The following is a 23,500-nucleotide window of genomic DNA, read 5'->3' as shown; positions in this document are numbered from 1 at the left end:
GAGCGTTTCCTTTTAAACAACTAGTGGAATGAGTTAGTTGCCATAATAGAAAACACTTGTTTTGAGACTACTGACTATGTGAAAGGAGGGAAAGTACTGCTTTTGAGAGAGGGAGTGGAGGAGAGTGGAAAGAAAATAGCACCTGAATGCTTGGCTTAATGCCTTGTATAATCTTAAACCTCTTTATAAACAAGAGTTGTTGCCTGAGTTTACAGAATGGAATCTGAGAGGTTTGGTGGCTCATTCGAGGTTACATCCTTAGCACAAGTAGGAAATTTCATTAGGATTCAAACCCAGAATTGTAATAATTCTACCTCTAAATGTTGGAGAAGGAAATGGCAACCCACTCCAGTATTCTTGCCTGGGAAATCCCATGAACAGAGGAGCCTGATGGGCTACAGTCCATGGGGTCACAAAAAGTCAGATGCGACTGAGCGACTAACACACACACCTCTAAATGTGTCCTAATGAAAGACAGAGGATCATCACACAAGGGAATTTTTAATGTGTAAATATGTATCTGTCAGACACAAGGTCTGTTAAGTTGGTTGGGTAGGAAGGAAGTTCAGTGGATACAGAAGAATTTGTAATTTTTAGAAGATATGCGTGAAAAATTACCCAGACTTGATTGAGTTACAGTGCTTTAAACTGGTGCTTCTCAAATTTCAGTGTGCGTATAAAACACCTCGGAGTCAAATGCAGATTCTGATTCATTAGGTTGGGACAGGGCTGGGATTCTGCATTTTTAGCAAACTCCCAGGCCATGCCAGTGAAGACCACACTCTGAGTAACAAGGATTTATGCAATGTATGATAGTGATTGCATATTGGAGCGAGGGTTTAATAAAGATAGCAGGGGAGATACAAGGCTTGAGTGTGGACCTGGAAGATAAGACAGGTGGGAGAAGGCTATGGGAAGGTTTGTTAATCTAAAGGCAGAGAGGAGTTCTAATCCATCATTTCAGAGAGCCTTTTAGATGCAAAAGAATGAGTAAAGTTAAGTAAGACATCCACTCTTGAGGCCTATACTTATTTGCAGGGAGAGGTTGGGGGTGTGAGGCATGAATTTCTAGTCTCAGTTCAGTTCAGTTGCTCAGTCGTGTCCGACTCTTTTCGACCCCATGAATCGCAGCACACCAGGCCTCCCTGTCCATCACCAACTCCTGGAGTTCACTCAAACTCACGTCCATCGAGTCGGTGATGCCATCCAGCCATCTCATCCTCTGTCGTCCCCTTCTCCTCCTGCCCCCAATCCCTCCCAGCATCAGAGTCTTTTCCAGTGAGTCAGCTCTTCGCAGGAGGTGGCCAAAGTACTGCAGTTTCAGCTTCAGCATCATTCCTTCCAAAGAACACCCAGGGCTGATCTCCTTCAGAATGGACTGGTTGGATCTCCTTGCAGTCCAAGGGACTCTCAAGAGTCTTCTCCAACACCACAGTTCAAAAGCATCAATTCTTCAGTGCTCAGCTTTCTTCACAGTCCAACTCTCACATCCATACATGACCACTGGAAAAACCATAGCCTTGACTAGATGGACTTTTGTTGGCAAAGTAATGTCTCTGCTTTAGAATATGCTATCTAGGTTGGTCATAACTTTCCTTTCAAGGAGTCTTTTAATTTCGTGGCTGCAGTCACCATCTGCAGTGATTCTGCAGTGATTCTGGAGTCCCCCAATATAAAGTCTGACACTGTTTCTACTGTTTCCCCATCTATTTCCCATGAAGTGATGGGACCAGATGCCATGATCTTCGTTTTCTGAATGTTGAGCTTTAAGCCAACTTTTTCACTCTCCTCTTTCACTTTCATCAAGAGGCTTTTTAGTTCCTCTTCACTTTCTGCCATAAGGGTGGTGTCATCTGCATATCTGAGGTTACTGCTATTTCTCCCGGCAATCTTGATTCCAGCTTGTGCTTCTTCCAGCCCAGTGTTTCTCATGATGTACTCTGCATATAAGTTAAATAAGTCTAGGTTGGCTGATTGGAGGCAGGATGACAAGTCCATTGGGACTAGCTTGAGTGGTACTTCGAGTATTGTGGCTAGGAAAGTTTGAACTCTCTCTTAGTGGGATTATTAACAAAAGCTTGGTGCAGAAGGTTACGATGTCAGAAGCAGAGATTTATGTATTTAATTAAGAAATTGGGGCATGCCACTTGATATGTGGGACCCTGTTAATATTTCCGCAGTCAAGGATTGAATCCATGCCCCCTGTGTTGGAATCATGGACTCTTAACCACTGGACCACCAGGGAAGTCCCAGAAGCAGAGATTTAGAAAGATGGGGTAATGAAGTAGAATGTAAAGTGGATTGACTGTGAACTGACCAGCATGGAGTTTGGGGGAGGTGTCAGGACATTGCTGCAGAACACACATGAACTGCAACAGTTTCCTGACATCTCTCCCAGCCTCCAGGCTAGTCAGTTCTCAGTCAGTCCATTTTATGTACTACACCATTACCCCATCTTTCTGAATCTCTGCTTCTGGGACTTTCCTTGTAGTTCAGTGGTTATGCGTGTTTTGGGGCTTCCCGGGTGGCGCTAGTGGTAAAGAACCCACCTGCCAATGCAGGAGACTTAAGAGGCACAGGTTGGGTCAGGAAGATCCCATGGAGAAGGGCATGGCAACCCACTCCAGTATTCTTACCTGGAGAATCCCATGGACAGAGAAGCCTGGTGGGCTACAGTCCATAGGGTGACAAAGAGGCAGACATGACTGAAGCGACTTAGCGTACATGGCTGCTTCATAAGGATGCCAACTGCTGAAAATAGTGAAAATGTAAATGAGGAGTAGATATTTGAAGTAGACATGATGGGGGTTGATTAGAGTGAAAGAAAAAGAAGGACCAGTTTTTGAGCTTGTGCAGCTATTAGCAGAAAGGCAGGCAGTTTGGGGACAAGATGAAAATGAAGTTCTAACACATTGCATTGGGCGTGATAGTGGAGCATCTGAATGGAAATGTAGGAGTTGTTAATGCATTTAATCAGAGATTATGGTCTTTTTTCCTTATTTTAAACTTCAACAAGAAGAGGGAATTTTGTTTGAATTCCAAAATCTCTTTTCTGTAGCGCCTTCCAGAAATGTTAGGCTGATTTTTTGCCTTAGGAACTACTTTGGAGTAAGGGCAGTGGGAATGTCATGCCCGCAAGGTAAACATCACGGACTTGGCCTCTGGACCCAGTTGTGTATTCAAATCAGTTTAGACAGTCAAGCATCACTGTGTGTCCTGGCTTGGGATAAATCGTAAATAACCCTGTTTGTGTGGTAGTCACAGTCTGGGCCAGTGTTGGCCACAACTGACTCCACTCACTTGTTCTGTACATTCTCCTACAACATGAGCAAAAGTTGTCCCTTTTCTATCTGTTCAATATCTTTTAAATCTAAGCTGTGCATCTCTTATAAGCAACTCTTCCAGACAAAAATATCTGCAACCCCCTTAGAATAGATTGTTTCAGAAACACTGCATCCAAATTCATATAACAAAATGTACTTATCTCCCTGTTTTTTCCCCCACCAATGCAAACCCTATTCCCAAACAACAGCATTGGAAAACAAACCCACAGAGTCTGCAAAACATCTGATTCAGCTTGGCAAGAGTTTATAACCAAACTGCTTTCACTTCTCTTCATCAAGGTTGAAAAATTATCAGTATTTTAGGACAGGTTCAATACCAGGTAATTTGATTCAGTAAATGGATGGATAAATGAATGAGTTTAATAAGTATTTATTGAGTTCTTACTATGGCCATGGCACTGTTCTAGGGATTCAGGATCTAGTTTTGTGGTTAAAAGGACAAAGTCTTGCCCACCTTAGGCATAAATTCTAATAGAGAGGACAGTAATGAATAGAAATATAGGGTAACAGATGTGATAGGATTATCAGACAAAATAAGTCAGGATGTAGAGAGATTATGTTTGGTATTTTAAGCGTATTTTAAGATATTTAACCATATCTTTGATATGGTATTTTAAGCATATTTTTAGATAAAATTCTACATTTGGTAGATTTTAAATCTACTAATAAAACTAGCTGTTGGGATTAATGTTACATTTTATTAGACTCATAAACCGTTTTGGTAAGCTTATCTCCTGAAACACGTTCAGTGATTTGAAGCTTTAGTGTATTTCACAGTAAGGTGTCGGAAGGGAGGCGTATTGACCTCTGAAGGTTGGGGTGCTTCTGTGTCTGTGCACATCAGGCCTCCCCTCCTCTGCATCCGCCCCCCATCTGACAGGCTGCTGGCTGGCACAGCTTGTGTCTTTGCATTTAGATTTCACCCTCACAAATGAATTGATGGTTTAGTTTTTGTTCTTAAGGTTTTATATGGTTTTGAATTCAAAGTAGCTTGCTTTGATCAGATGATTAAATGCTTCCATGCATGCATGTGTGTTCAGTCGCACAGTCATGTCCAACCCTTTGTGAACATACGGACTCTAGAATGGCAGGCTCTTCTCTCCATGGGATTTCCCAGGCAAGAATACTGGAGTGGGTTGCCATGATTCCTCCAGGGGATCTTCCCAACCCAGGGATTGAACCTGTGCCTTGTGCATTGACAGAAGGATTCTTTACCACTGAGCCACCAAGGAAGCCCAAGACAGTGTTAACTATAGGCGTGGACAGAGGAACCTGGCAGGCTACAGTTCATGGGGTCTCAAAGAGTTCGACACAACTGAGTGACTCAATCATCACCGTAGGCATAATGTACCAGCAGATCTCTAGACTTACTCATTTTTTACAACTGACATTTTTTATAACTGAGCTATCCTATACTCCAGTATAAAATAAAAAGTTAAAAAAATAACATTTAATTTCTCCTAGCTTTAACCTTTTCTTATTTCAGTGAGTTATTTTCTTTACTAAATTGATACTTTATCTATATTTTAGCCTATTATTCTACTTGAGAATTAGTAACTTGAATAAAATAAGAGATATACTTAAAATTTTAAGGACAACTACCTTCTTTTAATTAGCAGACCCCAATATGTTCACATTATTTCACATTTAGAATAGAATTCACATTTAGAATTAGAATTTCACATTTAGAAATAAAGAAGGAAATTTACCAGTGGCAATTTGTCTGTGGAGCCACTTTCCACATTTTTTTAATCCATATTTTGTGCCTATTTTCAACAAATTGGTCTGTGTTGATGTTTGCTGGTGGTGTGTTACAAGTCTAATATACATAGCTATTTTTATGGAAGCTATTTTGGTATTATAATTTTGTGTGTAGGATTTTCTAAAAAGGTGGTTTTAGAGTCATGCTCCGGAGAAGGCAATGGCACCCCACTCCAGTACTCTTGCCTGGAAAATCCCATGGGCGGAGGAGCCTGGTAGGCTGCAGTCCATAGGGTCTCGAAGAGTCGGACTCGACTGAGCGACTTCACTTTCACTTTTCACTTTCATGCATTGGAGAAGGAAATGGCAACCCACTCCAGTGTTCTTGCCTGGAGAACCCCAGGGATGGGGGAGCCTGGTGGGCTGCCGTCTATGGGGTCACACAGAGTCGGACACGACTGAAGTGACTTAGCAGCAGAGTCATGCTCATTTAATCTTTCACCAGATGTTACTTAATGTTACTTAATCCAGACCTCCTTGTTAATTGGGGAAAACAAATTAGAGATTAGGTGATTAAAAAAAAAAAAAACATTTAGGCTAGTTTCTCATCAATTACTTCTTTGAGTGATACAACAGAAATGTTGTATTCTTCTTCAGAGACATACAACAGAAATGCATGAAACTATGAGGAAATTATAAGATGACTGTAACAAAGTTAACTTATTTTAACTTTCTGAATAGCATTCATTCCTTTAAAGTGGCTGCTGCTGCTGCTAAGTCACTTCAGTCACGTCCGACTCTGTGTGACCCCATAGACAGCAGCCCACCAGCTTCCCTGTCCCTGGGATTCTCCAGGCAAGAACACTGGAGTGTGTTGCCATTTCCTTCTCCAATGCATGGAAGTGAAAAGTGAAAGTAAAGTCGCTCAGTCGTGTCCAACTCCTTGGGACCCCATGGACTGCAGCCCACCAGGCTCCTCCGTCCACGGGGTTTTCCAGGCAAGAGTACTGGAGTGGGGTGCCATCGCTTTAAAGTGGCAGTGGCTGGCTTTTCAGAAAATTTACAGAAGAAATCACTCTTGTGCTTCTTGAAACATTCCGTTCTGTGGACATATGTGTTTTTATGTTTGGGTGTTCTCTTCTGGATCCCATGGAATGTCTGTGCTCACGAAGTGTTAACTAGTGAACTCAAGGATCTTGCCTGTTCTTTAGATCCCTGGAGCAAGACATCCTAAGAGCCAAATTTAGTGAGCAGTGACAGCAGGAAATTGAATGCCTTTTCACAGTGCTCTCTTAAGCCCACCCAAGCCCAGTGAAGCACACTGAGGTTTTTCAGTCAACACTTGAAAATCATTGGCAGTAGTTCCAGGATTTTCACTTAACTCTGAGTTTCTTTGTGCTTTTGTTTGTCTTTAATTCTAGTTGGGTGAGGCTAGAGGAATTATGTTTCCGTTGAACTTCCTTTTTCAGAGAAGTAGCTTAACTAGTTGAAGCTATAGTTTCAGTTAAGCTGTAGTTTTAACTTTGGTATATTTCTAGGGCAGTGACTCTCAATCACTCGCATGTGTCAGAATCACCTGTCCAGGACTCCTAACCCCAGAGTTGCTGATTCATTAGGTATGGAGTAGGGTTGAGGATTTTATTTCTAACAAGTTCTACGGTAATGTAGATACTGATGGTGTGGAGACTCTGCTTTGAGAATCTCTATCCTAGGGGATAAATCAATGGGAACCTTTCAAAGAGAAGATATTATTCTTAGCATTATTATCCTAAGAATATAGGATATTTTTACTTCATCTTATACAGATATTCAGCAAAATCCCCAGTATAGTTGACCTTTGAGCAGCATAAGCTCAAACTATGAGGGTCCATTTACATGTGGAGTTTTTTCACTAAATGCATACTACTACAGTACAGGATGCAGTAGTAATTTTAAAATGGTCATTATTCTCTGACTTACATAAATCTTGGGTATAAATCCAAGTCTTCCTCATGAAATTCTACTATTTTACTATATTATTCTCTCCATCTAAATTAATAGCAATAGAATAAATTTACCATGTAACAAAAAGAATCTTTTAGTATACAATCAACAGATTTTCCAAAATGTAGATAATGCAGATGAGCATGGGGGAAATATAAAATGTGATACCAGCCCTGGACAAAAAACATTTTTTCTTCAACCCACTCCTACTGATTCCCACAACTACCTCTGGGTATATGCCTATTGTCTTAGAAACCCTCCGGGTCCATCAGAGAACTAGACACCATCAGCTTTATTCTAAATCAGCTGTCAGGCTCTTTACTAAATTAGTAAATAGGCATCTCAAATTATTATTCCTTCTGGAGTACTTACATTTTAAGAGACTTGGCTTAACCTAAAAAAATTTTGTTAACCTAAAAAAATGTATCATAAAGGGGAGATATAGGGAATGACTAGAAAAATATCAATTTTTGGAGCAACTTTTCCCAGGCATCAAAACCAAAATGGCATAGATATACCTCAGAATGCAATTTCCGTACCATCCAAGTATTTTGTATACTAAAGGAAAGTAATATATAGTTATTGCGTTTTAATATGGTAACTGCCACGTTCATTTTGACACTTAGATTATAAAAAAGAGAGGTAGATAATAATTATAATACAAAGGAAAAATAAAATTATAAAATATAAGAAATAAATTATGAGTGATTAGAAAAATAAAATTAAATGAGGCTTAAGTTGTAAAAAAAAAAAAAAAACCCAGGAAATTAACATGTGATACTTTGGCCACCTGATGCAAACAGCTGACTCATTTGAAAAGACCCTGATGCTGGGAAAGATTAAAGGCAGGAGGAAAAGGGGATGACAGAGGATGAGATGGTTGGATGGCATCACTGACTCAATGGACATGAGTTTGTGTAAACTCTGGGAGTTGGTGATGGACAGGGAGGCCTGGTGTGCTGCAGTCCATGGGGCCACAAAGAGTCCGACATGACTGAGCAACTGAACTGAACAATACTATATGTTCAGTGTTGTTCAAGGGTCAGCTGTATATGAATAATGTTTATGAAGGGAAAATAGTCCTCAAAGGTAACTTTGAAGGCAGTGAGACAAATACACAAAGTATATTAATGTCAGTAATGGATATAAGTGGATGAGTAATGGGATGGCTCGATATTTGTAGGAGCTATTGGATCTCTAAAGTGTTTCAGGGACATGGCGTTATCCTATGGGAGTTTCCTGGAATTTGACCTTTAAGAGTTAAATATGTGACAATTTCTGGGCATTTGAGGCTGAAGGAATAGAATATATTTAGCTCTGGAGTGAGGGTAAACTTGTCCTGTTGTGTTAGACTTGTTTGACTAAAGTCAGAACAGGATGCAATAGGAAATGACTGAAAGATGGAAATGGAGATGTAACTAAAATTAATTCAAGATAAAGCCTGGAGAGCCCTAGGATTTAGTGGGAATGAGAGGGAGTAAATGTTGTGGTCAAAAATGGCCCCTTAGATAGGATTCTAGGTGATGGTAGAGTAGATTTTTAGAAGAGGCTGAAGATTAGTCTTTTCTTCCTAGTGGTATTTTAGTGCCTGTATTTTAAGTACTTAGCCAGAAATGAACAGAATTCTGTCTCTGAATTCATGAAGTTCACGATCCGTGAAAATCACAGTCTTGTGGGAGAGACGGGGAAGAGAATTTAATGGAGTGCTTTAAGAGCTTCTCTGGTGGTTCAGATGGTAAAGTATCTGCCTTCAATGCAGGAGGCCTGGTTCGATCCCTTGGTCAGGAAGATCCCCTGGAAGAGAGACTGGCTACCCACTCCAGTATTCTTGATTGGAGAATTCCCTGGACAGAGGAGCCTGGTGGGCTACAGTCCATGGAGCCGCATAGAATCAAACTTGACTCATCGACTAGCACTTTTACTTTGAGCTTCCCTGGTAGCTCAGATGGTAAAGAATGCACCTGCATTCTTGGGTAAAGAACTCTGGGTTTGATCCCTGGGTCAGGAAAATCTCCTGGAGGACGGAATGGCAACCCCCATCCCTGCCCCACCCCCCACCCCTGTATTCTTGCCTGGAAAATTCCGTGGACAGAGGAGACTAGCAGGCTATTGTCCATGGGGTTGCAAAGAGTTAGACCTGACTGAGCAACTGACACTTTTAAGAGCCATGGAAGTACCCACAGGCTCACATGAGAGAAGCCACTAGAAGATAGGAAAGGTTCTGAGGCTGGTGACACTTAAGTTTAATCTGAAAGAATGAACAGTTCAAAAACGGAGAACAGTCAAGGGCCTTCCAGGTAGCAAAAACCTCCTATTATCTCTTATGTGGAGGTGGGAGAATTCATGGCTATTGAGAGGGTCGTTTTATAGAAAAAGTGTTGGGCTTATGCCGGTGCAGGCCAATAAATGTGGTGGCTGAGAGAGGGCAGATGATGAATATGAATGCCATATTTTGAACTTTACTTGAGGAAATAAACCATAAGAAAAAAGAATTTCAAGATACGAGACAGAGAGAGGATCCTATTTTAAATAGAGGGTTTTTCGGGAATCTCTGGGGAGGAGGAGGAGCGGTGGGTGAAGACCAAAAAGAAATACACCTGAGTGAGAAAAGATGAATTCCAGGGGGGTTCCCTCCTACCTCAGTCGGTAAAGAGTCTGCCTGAAATGCAGGAGACCTGGGTCCGATCCCTGGGTTAGGAAGATCTCCTACAGAAGGAAATGGCAACCGACTCCAGTATTCTTGCCTGGAGAATCCCCTGGATAGAGGAGCTTGGCAGGCTACAGTCCATGGGGTCTCAAGAGTCAGACACGACTTAGCGACTCAACCACCATGGAGAGGTTTAGGAGCTAGAATTGATAGGATTTGGTTGGTGGGGAAGTGAGAGTTTGAGGGAGATGTTGTTTGGCTTAGGTCTTAGATTTCTGGCTCTGAAATTTGGTACCCTTCATCAGTGCAGAGCATGTGAAAGGATGAATAGGCTTGGGGATTAGATGATGCATGCACTCAAAAAGACATTAAATTTAAATTCTGGGCTGAGATAATGCCAGTGAGAGTATAAAGGGCATATCTGAGAAAAGTTGCCTGGGAAGTATTATTTGAATTCGGTTCAGACTGAATGTTGTGGAAGGCAGAGAGAACAAGAAAAAACTCATTAGATTCATTAATCTTGGAAGTTTCGAAAGGTATTCACAAATAAAGTGGGAAAATTGAAACTGATTGTAAGAAATGTGAACTGCTCTGAAGGACATCGGGATTGAATGTGTATCGAACTTGAAAGTTAATTGAAGAAGGCAGGGTTATATTAATCTGAAATTGGAAGTAATTATAGTATTCCTTTGAAGCATGTCCCTTCTTTCTCGGTGACTCATACAGAGTGATTGGTGGTAGTTTGATAATCTGAAATTTGAAGTGTTGTATGGAAGACTAAGAAAGAAATGGCACATCAATGGAAGGTGTAAATGGAAAATTTAAAATAATGCACGGTATTAACTCTCTAATGAAAGGCAGCTTTATACAGATTGCAAGGAAGATAAATCATAATATGTTTTCAATTTAATATTTTGTCTTTCTCAGACAATTAGTCCATTCCTCATACTTCATTTACATCTACCAGTGAGATAGATTGGTTTTGGTTTCAGCTAATTTAAGGCCCATGGAACCTTAAGTATACTTTATGAAGAGGAATTCATTAAATTCTTAGATCCTCTGAAACTGTGGATCTGTGGAACTGTGGTTCTCAACTGTGGGCAGTTTTGCTTCCTCCCTCCCTCCCCGCGGGGAATATTTGGTAACATCTTAGACATTTCCGATTGTACTGACTAGGGTGAGGGGAGGTATCTAGTGAATAAAGGCAAAAATGTTGTTTAACATCCTACAATGCCCAGGATAATCCCCCACAAAGAAGAATTGTAAGGTTCAAAAGGGTTATATTGTTAAGAAACTCTGTTTTAAATTTATGTTGCCCCTATGAACCTTTGGGTTAGATAAAATTGTGAGAAATTTAGTGATTTTTTAAAAACACTAAGATAAAAGAGGCTTATCTAGGACAGGCAAAATTTAGTTCTAAAGTGATTTATGGTACAGGGAGGGAAGTGGGAGGGTGGTTCAGGATGGGGAACACGTGTACACCCATGGCGGATTCATGTTGATGTATGGCAAAACCAATACAATATTGTAAAGTAATTCAGTTCAGTTCAGTCGCTCAGTCGTGTCCGACTCTGCAACCCCATGAATCGCAGCACGCCAGGCCTCCCTGTCCATCACCAACTCCCGGAGTTCACCCAGACTCACGTCCATCGAATCAGTGATGCCATCCAGCCATCTCATCCTCTGTCATCCCCTTCTCCTCCTGCCCCCAATCCCTCCCAGCATCAGAGTCTTTTCCAATGAGTCAACTCTTCGCATGAGATGGCCAAAGTACTGGAGTTTCAGCTTTAGCATCATTCCTCCCAAAGAAATCCCAGGGCTGATCTCCTTCAGAATGGACTGGTTGGATGTAAAGAAATTAGCCTCCAATTAAAATAAATAAATTTATATTAAAAAAAGTGATTTATGTTGAACTTGGGCTAGAGATTTTTTTGAGGGGGGGCATGGTACTGATTTTTCCCATGGTGGAAATTAAAATTTTGAAACAAGTCTCACCTATAGGCAAGGGAGAATAATGTACATACAAGCAACATGGAGACTTTTGAATGTGTAGTTGAATCAGTAGTTTGGAATACACTTCCTTGACAATGTGGGTTTGTATTATATACATATAGCACGTTTAATATAAACTACAGTTAAGGAATTGGTGTAATGATGTAATAACTTACTAATAAGAATTTACACCTTATTCTTTCAAGTTCATCAGAAAGAAAATAAGTATTTGCGTGTTAAGCACTTTAAATATATTTTGTTTAATTTTCACAAATTCGAAGGTAGATATAGTTCTCTTTTTTGCTTTTTTTTTAGGTCAGAAAATATACCTCAGGAAAGTAACCAAAATGTTTTCCCATTTAATCTTATTTATGCTTAATTTATAATCTTTTTATTTGTATTTGATGGATACTTGCATTATAGAAACCATACTCATAAAGGCTTAGCTGTGGTAAGAACAGGTAATCTCTGCCTTGCATTTCTCTGAGAATTATTGTGATATATTTCATTAACTTAGAAGAATTTCAGAAACTGCTTTGACAATTTTCTATCTGCAGAATCCCATAATGGGTTGTATGTTCAAGATAGTACAATACCCATCTAGATTTTGCCAGAAAAACTAGGGAGCTTTTGCCATTGTCTTTGAGGGACAGATTTAGGCAAGAAAGTGTTACTGCAATAGATAGATTTTGAGCCAACACTTGGAGAGAATATTGAGAGACATTTATATTTCAGGGTATTACAGAGAGACTTATTTTTTAGGATTAAGAAAGAAGTAAGCTATTAAAAATATATTAAGGTAGAAAGGGTGACTATACTAATGCTAAGTCAGGGATCTTAGTTCATGGCTCTCAGTCTATGAAAACTATGGATCACATCGCGTCTTAAATAGCTTTGTGACTTTAGGAAAGTCTTTAAGCCTTTGGAGTCCCAGTTTTCTGCTCTGTAAATCATCAGAGTATTGTGTGGATTAAAGGAGATAATGCAGTATTGTCAACATAATGATTAATATAAAGTGCTTAATAAAGCAATTATTATTAATATACATGATATAATTAAGCATGAAGTGGAGTTAAACAGAACATAATTGGGAAATACTTCATTAATATCAGAGTCCCTTAAGATTTGTGCCAAAAAATGTGACAAAGTAAATTTTTCTTAGTGTAAGTAAAATGGATCTCTTGTTAGAGGACTTACCAGAACTTCAATTTTCTATTATGTACATTTAAGAAGAAAATATGCAACACTTGGCAAAAAGTTTTGACCTTATGCTCCATTCAATCTGCCAGTTTCTCCTGCTTCATGGTACACGGTTTGAGAAATACTGACTTGAAAAGTTCTTCACTTGGCACATTATTGTTCCAGTATAGAAGATTTATAACAATAGTGAACTTTTCTTATTGGCTCTACTGAGCATGAACTTAAAAGTCTGCAAGGGCACCTGAGCCATGTAGCTCAGTATTCTCTTAAATTGTCTCGTTAGAAACATTAGTGGTTTTGATGAGATTTTTGTTGATGTTAATACTTCATTCTTTTTCTTCCTTTGGAAAGAAATAATTAATAATTTGGTAATTGGGTATATGTGTGTAAGATATTATAAGGGTTAAGAAAATAACATAGCAGTAATTTCCTAACTCTCATCCTCATTTCCCTCTCAATAACATTTTGGACTATTCCCTCTGTCTGTCTCTCCTTCCCTCTGGCGTTAGCTCCCATCCTGTTGGCTAGTCCTTCTCTTTGCTTTGCTGGTTTCTCCTCTACTTCTAGCCCTTATGCATTGGGTTTCTCAGATCTCAGTCAATCCTAGACCTCTTGTCTAGCTATACTTGTCTCATTGTAGCTTTATGACTTTACACTTTATACTGACAACTCCCCAGATTATATTAGTATCTCCAACTTAGATTTCTAGCTTCAACATCCTCCTTGTATGTCTAATTACCAGTTGCTTCATATTTCTGTTTTGTCTGTTATGTGTCTCAGACCTCCCATGTCTAAAAACCAAACCCACTGTTTCCATTATTGCTGCTACCTGGCATTGTTACCTATCTAGGTACCCTATCTAGGTACTGATACCCAGCTCTAGCCTATGCTAACCTGCCATTGTTACCTATCTATGTACCCTATCTAGGTTCTGATACCCAGCTCTAGCCTATGCTAACCTGGCATTGTTACCTATCTAGGTACCCTATCTAGGTACTGATACCCAGCTCTAGCCTCTGCTATAATTGATAAGTGTCAGTATTGATATATATTTTGTATAATTGAATGCATTTGATATAATTCTTTGATATAATTGAAGCTCATAACTCCATTTAGTAAAAAGAGTGTGCATCATGGACACTAAATTCTGTATTCAGGAATTGTCTGTTTCTGAGTTACCATCTATCTGGAGATATGCATGTGTGAGTCTCAATTGTGAAATCAGTTTTATATAATAGCAAACATATTCCACAAAAGTAGAAATGAAGATTTGCAAACAGGCTGTGGTTGAGAGAGAAACAAAACCCCGCTTTCAGCTCCCGCAGCAGTGCTGTTCGGTTTCATTTTCTAAGGGGGACTGTGTGCCAGTGTCCTCGAATGCATGTTTTTTTCTTTTTCCCCCTTTCTCTTTAAGTGAAACTTAGCTATTCTTAGTAGCGTGTGGGAGGGGTATGAAATTTAATAACAAATTATTTTTAACGAGCTGGTACTTACTCATTTGTCATGTTTGGAATCAGCGTTACAGTTGCTAGGGCAAAAACTGTTGGATTTCCAAGAGTTTTTTCTCACATAGGTAAGTACAGAAATCATCAAGTTTATCTATTTGTGCTCACTAATTATCTCCAGATTTGGTGTTATTTTCTCAAGTGCCATTTTTACAGTTGTCACAGTCAGGTAGAGCTCATTCTGTAGCCATGGCAGATGAAAAGCTCTGAGTCACGTGTGCGTCACATTACTGGAAGATTGTCAAATGGAATACAGTTTCAGTTTTAGGGATGAAGGTGGGAGGAAAGAAAGAGTTTCAACTTCACTTTTAAAAATGCAGCTTACCTTCTGAGAGAAGGAAAGAATACAGTATTCTGAGAATTCATCTTTAACTTTTGTCCGCACATCTCTTCCTCCTTGTATTTGCCAGTCACGAGAGAAAGATTTTATGGGATGCAGTGGATGAGCTCCCATGAATAAAAATGTCTGTTAATAGGAAAAGGAGCCATTACCTGGTACATTCCTAAAAGCCTTCATTTGGAATAAAAACAGGCTCTTCCCTCAATACAGCTGTGTCTTTGCGACCCCATGGGCTGTAGCCCACCAGGCTTCTCTGTCCATGGAATTCTCCAGGTAGGAATAATGGACTGGGTTGTTATTTCCTTCTCCAGGGGATCTTCCCGACCCAGGGATCGAACCCAGGTCTCCCTCATTGCAGGCAGATTCTTTACCATCTAAGCCACCCGGGAAGCCCATTTTCTCACTATGCTTCTTCAAATTTCACTCAGTATCCTGAACAACCCGAAGAATTCCTCCTTTCCCCTCCATTTGGAGGCAGCCTCTCTCGTTATAGAAAACGATGCCACCGCGATTATGAGAAGAGCATCTGCTTTGAATGGTCTCAGCCATCTCCCCCAGCCACACACATGCCTGCTCCCTCACCGCACACATATCTGACAGATTGAAAGCAGATACAACCCACACACTTTCTCTACTGGTGACCACTTAAGAAATCATGATTCAGGGCCTCATTTCTTGCCATTTTTAAAAACGTTGTGAACAGGTGGCCAGACTTCATAAGCAACAGCTGGAGGGCACGGATAACTCGGTGGCTTGGAGGAGGACCAAGTATCGTGTGAGCCCAGCTTCTCTCATGTCAGCCCCGTTTCCCCAGCGGCATACCGGGTCAGCTGGTGCCGCCTTGGGCAGGGCAGGGCAGGGCTAGCGCTGACTCTAAGGGTTGGGTCCACACCCTACTCTGGGAAGTGGCCTCAGGAAGTGGATGCCTGGGGGCATAATCACCCCAGTGAGTTGCAGTTGTTCTGAGGAACAAAGGTAGAGGCTTATCTGGGGCCTAGAAAAGGGGATCATGGGGACTGTAGGATTAGGGAGAGAAAGAGCGGAGAGTGTGTGTGGCCGGGAGCAGACCGGGTCGGGTAAGAAATTATGCATGTGTCTCCTGTTGAATCCTTGTAGTCAGAGAAGCTGGAGGTAGTGGGAGGTGGTACCACACTGCTCATCTCTCCTGTCAGGATGTAGGGAAGTCTTCTCGCATCGTTCCAGAAGCAAAGATCTTCTATCAGAAATTACAGCACGAGGTTTCAATCACACGCTTCCGTGTGTGATGGTTCAGTAAGACAGCTGTGTTTGAGGTTGAGGTGGGCAGGGAGAGGGCTGGGATTTGAGAGGAGGGATGGTTTTGGGGCACAGAGAATTCAGTGCTTAGAGGGTTTTGAGATTGAGATTGGGGCAGAACATGAGAAGAGTGAGCCTGGCAGTGCTACCAGTGAGAAGTTAGTACCTTGAAGAAAAGATGTATCAAAATATGGAGGACGAACATAAAAAGAGAGTGGGATTTGGTTGTAAGCTCTGTGAAGCTTTATCTCATTGGGGGTGACAGCTTCTTCCAACTCTTTGTCCTTGATCTGCTGGACTGGCTCTGTGAGTGGCTTTAGGTGACTTTTTGTTGTTGTTTAATTGCTCAGTTGTGTCTGACTCTTTGCAACTCCATGGGCTGTAGCCCACTCCTCTGTCCATGGGATTTCCCAGGCAAGAATACTGGAGTGGGTTACCATTTCCTTCTCCACGGGATCTTCCTGATCCAGGGATTGAACCAGTGTCTCCTGTATTGCAGGTGGATTCTTTACCACTGAGTCACCAAGGAAGCTTAGGTGACTTATATATGAACATTTGAATGCTGGGCGGCTCTCAGCCACGCCTGTGGTTGACCCCCCCCAGGGTATAGCCATGAGTCAGGTATGGTCCTAGCTCTCTGCAGTCCCACAGGAGAGATGCTGTCCTCTGGAGAGGCTGAGGTGGGTGCATGCTTGTGGGCTTGTTGGGGAAACAGAACGTATTGGAAATATTTTTAATGCAGCCCTAGAGTATAGCTGGCTGTACCAAATTATAATAAAAGGAGAATCTCACCTTTTAACACTCTGTCCCCAAACTTTGGTATCAAATATGAGGGAGATAGATTTTGGCCACATACACACATTTTTTCCCCCTCAGATTTTTGACCTTTTGGAAAATGGAAGGGTGTTGGCCTGGGCAGTCCCTGGTAGATAGAGGGCGGGTGAGGAGGGCTGGCTTGGGGCCAGCGTGGATGTTTGGCCAACAGCAGTAATACCACGCTAGTTTGCCTTGCTCTTTATTTGACCTTATACTTGAAATACTTTCTTGTTCAAAGCTTTCAGAGAAACAGGGAAAGGAAAGCAGATCATGAAAGAGTGTCTTGAATTGTGCTTCACAGAAATGTCTCTTCTAGGGGAAAACGTGTGGGGAACGTGCCCGTCCCCCGGTAACTTCCCCCATCACGCTGTGTGGTTGAGATGGATGACTGGAGGGTAGGCTTGAATTGTTTCCTTTCCTTGATCTGCTCGGGTTAAATACTTTCCAAATGTCTCTCTTCAGCCCAGTGAGACGGGTGTGTGGTTTCCAGGTGAGGCTATGGAGACGCGGTGTTAAATACCTTGACTGCATTCTCACAGCTGCTACAAGTGGAGCCAGAAATCACACCCAGGAGGTCTGGTCCCAGAGCCTGCCCTCCTAGGTGAGCTGCCTGGCATGGGGTCTCCTGATGGAAGCCAGAGCATCCAAATGAATTTTATTTCCCTGGTCTTTTCCTTAGATGTGGTACTTCTTCCTTTTTTTAAAAATGTATTAATTTTTGGCTGTGCTGGGTCTTTGTTGCTATGCACGGGCTTTTCTCCAGTTGTGGCGCATGGGGACCAAGCTCTCGTTGCAGTGAGCAGGCTTCTCATTGCAGTGGTTTCTCTTGTTGCAGCGCATGGGTTCTAGGGCATACAGGCTTCAGTAGCTGCCCCATGAGGGCTCAATAGGTGTGGCACACAGGCTTAGTTGGTCCATGCATATGGGATCTTCCCAGATATGGGATCGAACCCGTGTCCCCTGCATTGGCAAGCGGACTCTTTACCACTGAGCCACCAGGGAAGCCCCAGATACAGTACTTCTTGATTGATGATTTGTACTAGTATTTTAAAATAGCCTTGAATAAAGAAAAGATCAGACCTAGAGCTTCCCAGTTCTATGTTTACCTTGAAACTGTTAGGATAAGGTGGTTACTGATGGATCTTGTTCATAGATGGGCATTCTTGAGCTTTTGTGGCTCTTTTCTTCCTGACCTCTGGCAGAAAGTTCAGAGGTCTGTGATTAACACATGTCTTCTGGTTGTTTGCTGGGTAGTGAGGCGATGACAAGAGCTGTTCCGTTAACAGAGTGGAAGATGATATCTATGTTGCTGTTGCTGCTGCTAAGTCACTTCAGTCATGTCCGACTCTGTGCGACCCCGTAGACGGCAGCCCACCAGGCTCCCCCCATCCCTGGGAATACACAGAGAAGTATTCAACATAGTAATTTTTCAAACTATTAATGTTTCATCTCTGTCCCTTTTTATGGTAAATTTGGATGTCAGGGAAGGTTTAGGTTCTTTGGCCTTTGTCTTTCAGGACTTTGCTGGGAAGCTTTTACATCACAGAGATTAGCGCTTAATCTCTGCACTTTGCAGCTCCTCTTTGTTTCTGAATCTGTGCCTTTTTAAGGTTATTGATCTATGATTATAAATAACTCCTTTTATTGAAGTTTTAAACAAAGTAGCTTTACAAAGAAGCACAGATTTGAACATCAGGGCAATTGGAGTCAAAATTGGGTGTTGTAAGTAAGCTAATGCAATTTAACTGTTAACATCACATAGGAATTTTCCTGAGCTTTTACCGTTTCAGGCTTTCTCTTGCTAACTTACATTTCTGTAAGCTAAAAAGATATGTTCAGATTAGTGCTCCTGAGCATCTGTGTGCCATGCACCATGCTAGACATTTTTAATAAAAATATTTTAATGGCCTTGTCAGGTGGTAGACCCTGTCTTAAGACACTTGGGGTATGGTGATAAATAAAATCACAAAAATTCCTTTTGGGTGATAAAGAGATAATAAATGAATGCATGCAGTTGATGGTTATAATACAAAAATAAAGCAGGGATGAGAGATGGGGAATGTCAGGCAGGCTGGTTGCAACTTAAATGTTGCAGTCCAGCATGGCTTCATTAGGAAGCCTTTGTGGGTAACTTGGTAAGTAAGATGATCCCTGCCCTCAGACAGCTTACAGTCTGGTGATAACTGATGTTCAGTGAGCACTTAGCATATGGCTAGGGACTCTGCTAAGTACCCGGGTACTTTTCTGATGATTTCCTGAAATACTGGCCATTATTTCCAGATTCTCCAGAAGGAAACTGAAGCGTCGAGAGTTAAATCGCCAAGATGATCATAGCTCTTGGGACCTACATCTGACCCAAAGACCATCCTCCTTTCTTTTCAAAATTGGAATATAATTGCTTCACATTGCTTTGTTACTTTCTGCTATGAAAGTAACACAATGTGTTCACTTCAATGAAACGAATCAGCTGGTTGTACACATATATCCCCTCCCTCTTGAACCTCCCTCCTGCCCCCTCATCCTTCTCACCCCGTAGGTCATCACCGAGCACTGAGCTGAGCTCCCTGTGCCTTACAGTGGGGTCCCACTAGCTCCGTGGTAGTGTATATATATCAATCATAATCTCCTAATCTGTCTCACTCTCCCTTCCGATCCTGTGTCTACGTGTCTGTTCTCTATGTCTTCATCTCTAGTCCTGCCCTGCAAATAGGTCATCTGTACCATGCTTCTAGATTCCACATATATGCCTTCATATACGACATTTTTCTCTTTCTGACTTACTTCATTCTGTATGACAGACTCTCTAGGTCTATCCATGGTATATACTGTGCCAACAGTTGAAATATCTGTTATAAGGCATTAGTCTACTTGTAGATCAGATTTGTCTAATTTTTGGTTGTGTTGGGCTGGCCAGCATCTTTTATGGTGCATGGAGAGGCTGATACCATGAGCTTCCCCTCAGCTCTCACGCTTGTTCTCTTTGAAAGGCTTGGAGGTTGTGCCCTGTGGCCACAGCAGGCAAAAGGAGCTGCCTAGTTTTCGACTTCCAAGCAGTGGGATGTGTTTTTATGTGTATCAGAAGCTGGCCTCTATTGACTCCTGCAAATCATTGACTACTTGAATTCCTGGCATTACATTTCAGTGATAGAACAGCAATTTGGCCGGCCTGTGTGTCACCGTGTTCAAGAGCATGTTATAAATGCTCATGGTCAGAAAGGAATGTGAAATGAGGGAAAGGTTATAGTGCCAAGGTCACGGTTTATTGTGAGTGTTTATTCCCAAATAGGCCATACCCTGTGCTTACAATTTTTGCTTTATTATAATAAAAAGCCAATGAGTGTGTTGGATTAGAAAGCTTCAGAGAAGGCTGTGTGGAAAGGAGGTCAGGGGTTCAAGAGAGCTCTGTTGTTCCTTCTGCCCTCAGGGTGCTTATGAGAAAAGTGGGATGCTTTGCATTGAATGTTAATAGTGCACTGGTTTTCAGCCTAGTATATGCTTTGTGTTGAGTATTGATGATTCTCTGTGCTTTGATTAATGTGTGAGGTGTGTATGTTGGCCATTAATATAAAAGGAGGCTGCAGCCATGAAATTAAAAGATACTTACTCCTTGGAAGGAAAGTTATGACCAACCTAGATAGCATATTCAAAAGCAGAGACATTACTTTGCCAACAAAGGTTCGTCTAGTCAAGGCTGTGGTTTTTCCTGTGGTCATGTATGGACGTGAGAATTGGACTGTGAAGAAAGCTGAGCGCCCAAGAATTGATGCTTTTGAACTGTGGTTTTGGAGAAGACTCTTGAGAGTCCCTTGGACTGCAAGGAGATCCAACCAGTCCATTCTGAAGGAGATCAGCCCTGGGATTTCTTTGGAAGGAATGATGCTAAAGCTGAAACTGCAGTACTTTGGCCACCTCATGCGAAGAGTTGACTCATTGGAAAAGACTCTGATGCTGGGAGGGATTGGGGGCAGGAGGAGAAGGGGACAACAGAGGATGAGATGGCTGGATGGCATCACCGACTCGATGGACGTGAGTCTGAGTGAACTCTGGGAGTTGGTGATGGACAGGGAGGCCTGGCGTGCTGTGATTCATGGGGTTAGAAAGAGTCAGACACAACTGAGCGACTGATCTGATCTGATATATTTTATACCTTTGTTATTTTTTATTATTGGTTTCTATTGATTTTTTTTCCCCTACTTCTTTGGAAATGTTGATTTTTTTTTTTAACACAGTAATTTTCTTTTTACTCAAGAGATAAGCCCTGGTTTAAGTACTTGGGCTGTGAAATTTATTTGCTTTTTTGAAATATGTATCTATTTCTATAAGTGTATTTTGAGTGTACAGTTCACAAACTTTAGAGATGGAATGCACATAAGTAGGCAGTACATTCAAAATATGAGAACTAGATCAAACAGACCAAAATATAAGAAATAATTGGCTCCCGGAAGTGCATCACTTTTCCCAGTCACTTCCATCCTCCCTACCGGAGTGAACACTATCCTGAGTCTTAAGATCTTGTCTTTGTTTTGCCTGTTTCTGTACATGACGTGAATGGATAATACAGCCTGTGCTCTGCCTGGCTTCATTTGATTCCCAGTGTTGGTGAGGTTGAACCATATGGCTGCAGGTTGTTTGTTCTCATAGCTACAGAATGTTTCATTGTGCGAATATCCCGTAATCGATCCATTTAGCTCTTAAAGATGTTAATATATGTTATGTGTGTATGTTTTCTATGTCTTACACACACATTGTGTGTGTGTATATGCTCAGTCCTTCAGTTATGTCCAACTCTTCACAACCCCATGGACTGCAGCCCCCCAGGTTCTTCTTTCCATGAGATTTTCTGGGCAAGAATACTAGAGTGGGTTGCCATTTCCTCCTCCAGCAGATCTTCCCAACCCAGGGATTGAACCCACATTTCCATGTCACCTGCATCGCAGGCAGAATCTTTATCTCTGAGACACCAAGAAAGCCAGTGTGTGTGTGTGTATATATATATATATTTTTTTTTTTTCTTGTAAGTATACTACTATGAGGAGAAGGCAATGGCACCCTACTCCAGTACTTTTGCCTGGAAAATCCCATGGATGGAGGAGCCTGGTAGGCTGTAGTCCATGGGGTCACTAGAGTCGGACATGACTGAGCAACTTCACTTTCACTTTTCACTTTCATGCATTGGAGAAGGAAATGGCAACCCACTCCAGTGTTCTTGCCTGGAGAATCCCAGGGATGGGGAAGCCTCGTGGGCTGCCATCTGTGGGGTCGCACAGAGTCCGACACGACTGACTCGACTTAGCAGCAGCAGCAGCAGCATACTACTATGGCTCTTAGACTGGAAAGCTACATTGAAGGGTATCTAGCTCAGGGTCTTGCATCTCTCCTGAACCAGCAATGATCCTGCTTAAGTCTCTGGAAAGCACCAGTAGTTTAGAGTGACCTGTTTGTTAATGAACTCATGTGTATTTGTCTTCCACACTGTGGTGACATCTGTTTCTTTAACTTTTCCCATAAATATCATGCCTTTTTATAGGGGTTGGGGGGCACTCATGATGCTTAGGAAAAGTGAAAGTGAAGTCATGCAGTCGTTTCTGATTCTTTGCGACCGCATGGACTGTAGCCCACCAGGCTTCTCCGTCCATGGGATTTTCTAGGCAAGAGTACCGGAGTGGGGTGCCATCACCTTCTCCAGGGGATCTTCCTGACCCAGGGATCAAACCTGGGTCTCCCGCATTGCAGGCAGACACTTTACCCTCTGAGCCACCAGGTAAACTCATGATGCTTATAACACAGGTAGTGATTTATGGCATTTAAAAAGTTGCACTTTTTAGCATCTGCAGGGGTTCGGTCTCTGAGCAATTTTCTCTGGGGAACTTCAGTGAAAAACCACCATGCACAATGGAAAAGAAAACTCCGTGCAAAATTACTTTGTTTTTCCCGTTTACATGTTTTGCCTTTCCTGATTGTTTTCTGCCGTGACCATATGTTGATGTCTTTCCCCTGTTGGTTGAATTTAAACATTGTTCACAATGAACATTTTAAAAATGCAAATAGCACATTTTATAAATCAAGCTGTAATAAATGAAATAAAAAAAGACAACCTTGCTTTTAATAGAAAACTGACCATTATATTTCGTAAAATAAATGAATATGGAAAAATCCTCTGATGGATAATACACCTTGTAAAGGTTCTGAACTTCCAGGTGATATTAATATTCATAGAACTTTATAATACAAACGAGTTTTTTTCTGGTTAATAATTAACAATTTCAGGTTCATAGATATTACTTAATGAATATTTTCTTTTTTCTTCTTTACAGGCAAGAAGAGACTGATAGGAGAGTGAAAAATGTAAGATACATATTTAATGGAACATTATAAATGGTTTCTTACATGTTCTGTAATAAGGTAGTGAGAACTAAAAATATCTGATATATTCTCTATCCTTTTTCTAATGGAATTTTTTTAGAAACAAATTCTCAATATGCTTAAATATGGTTGAAACGTGTATTCTCTGACCTCATAGTATAAGAAGGTGGGTTAAATTTAGGAAGTGAGTCCTTACATGTTAGTAATGTGGTAAAGGCAGATAAGGGCTTCCCAGGTGGCGCTAGTAGCAAAGAACTTGGCTGTGAAATCAGGAGATGCAAGAGATGTGGGTTTGATTCCTGAGTCAGGAAGATCCACTGGAGGAGGGCATGGA

The 23,500-nt window shown here is 41.4% G+C and overlaps 1 protein-coding gene across 16 annotated transcripts in view; it reads left to right on the top strand.

Moving 5' to 3' along the window:
• The window catches only part of LMO7 (LIM domain 7), a 219,791-nt gene that overhangs the window by 129,572 nt on the left and 66,719 nt on the right, over nt 1-23,500 (top strand). For 14 of the 16 annotated variants that reach the window (XM_027557716.1, XM_027557704.1, XM_027557711.1 and 11 more), the window contains one exon: nt 23,118-23,148. In XM_027557716.1, the coding sequence (XP_027413517.1) occupies nt 23,118-23,148 (31 nt within the window). Of the gene's footprint in view, nt 1-15,564; nt 15,688-15,759; nt 15,789-23,117; nt 23,149-23,500 lie in introns of those variants that run through there. The other 2 variants (XM_027557705.1, XM_027557710.1) reach the window with 2 other exon arrangements.

The sequence above is a fragment of the Bos indicus x Bos taurus genome, chromosome 12, assembly GCF_003369695.1.
Source record: "Bos indicus x Bos taurus breed Angus x Brahman F1 hybrid chromosome 12, Bos_hybrid_MaternalHap_v2.0, whole genome shotgun sequence".
In the NCBI taxonomy this organism is placed as follows: domain Eukaryota; kingdom Metazoa; phylum Chordata; class Mammalia; order Artiodactyla; family Bovidae; genus Bos; species Bos indicus x Bos taurus.
Note: the sequence above shows the minus strand (reverse complement) of the source record. Positions and strands in the feature narration are given on the sequence as shown.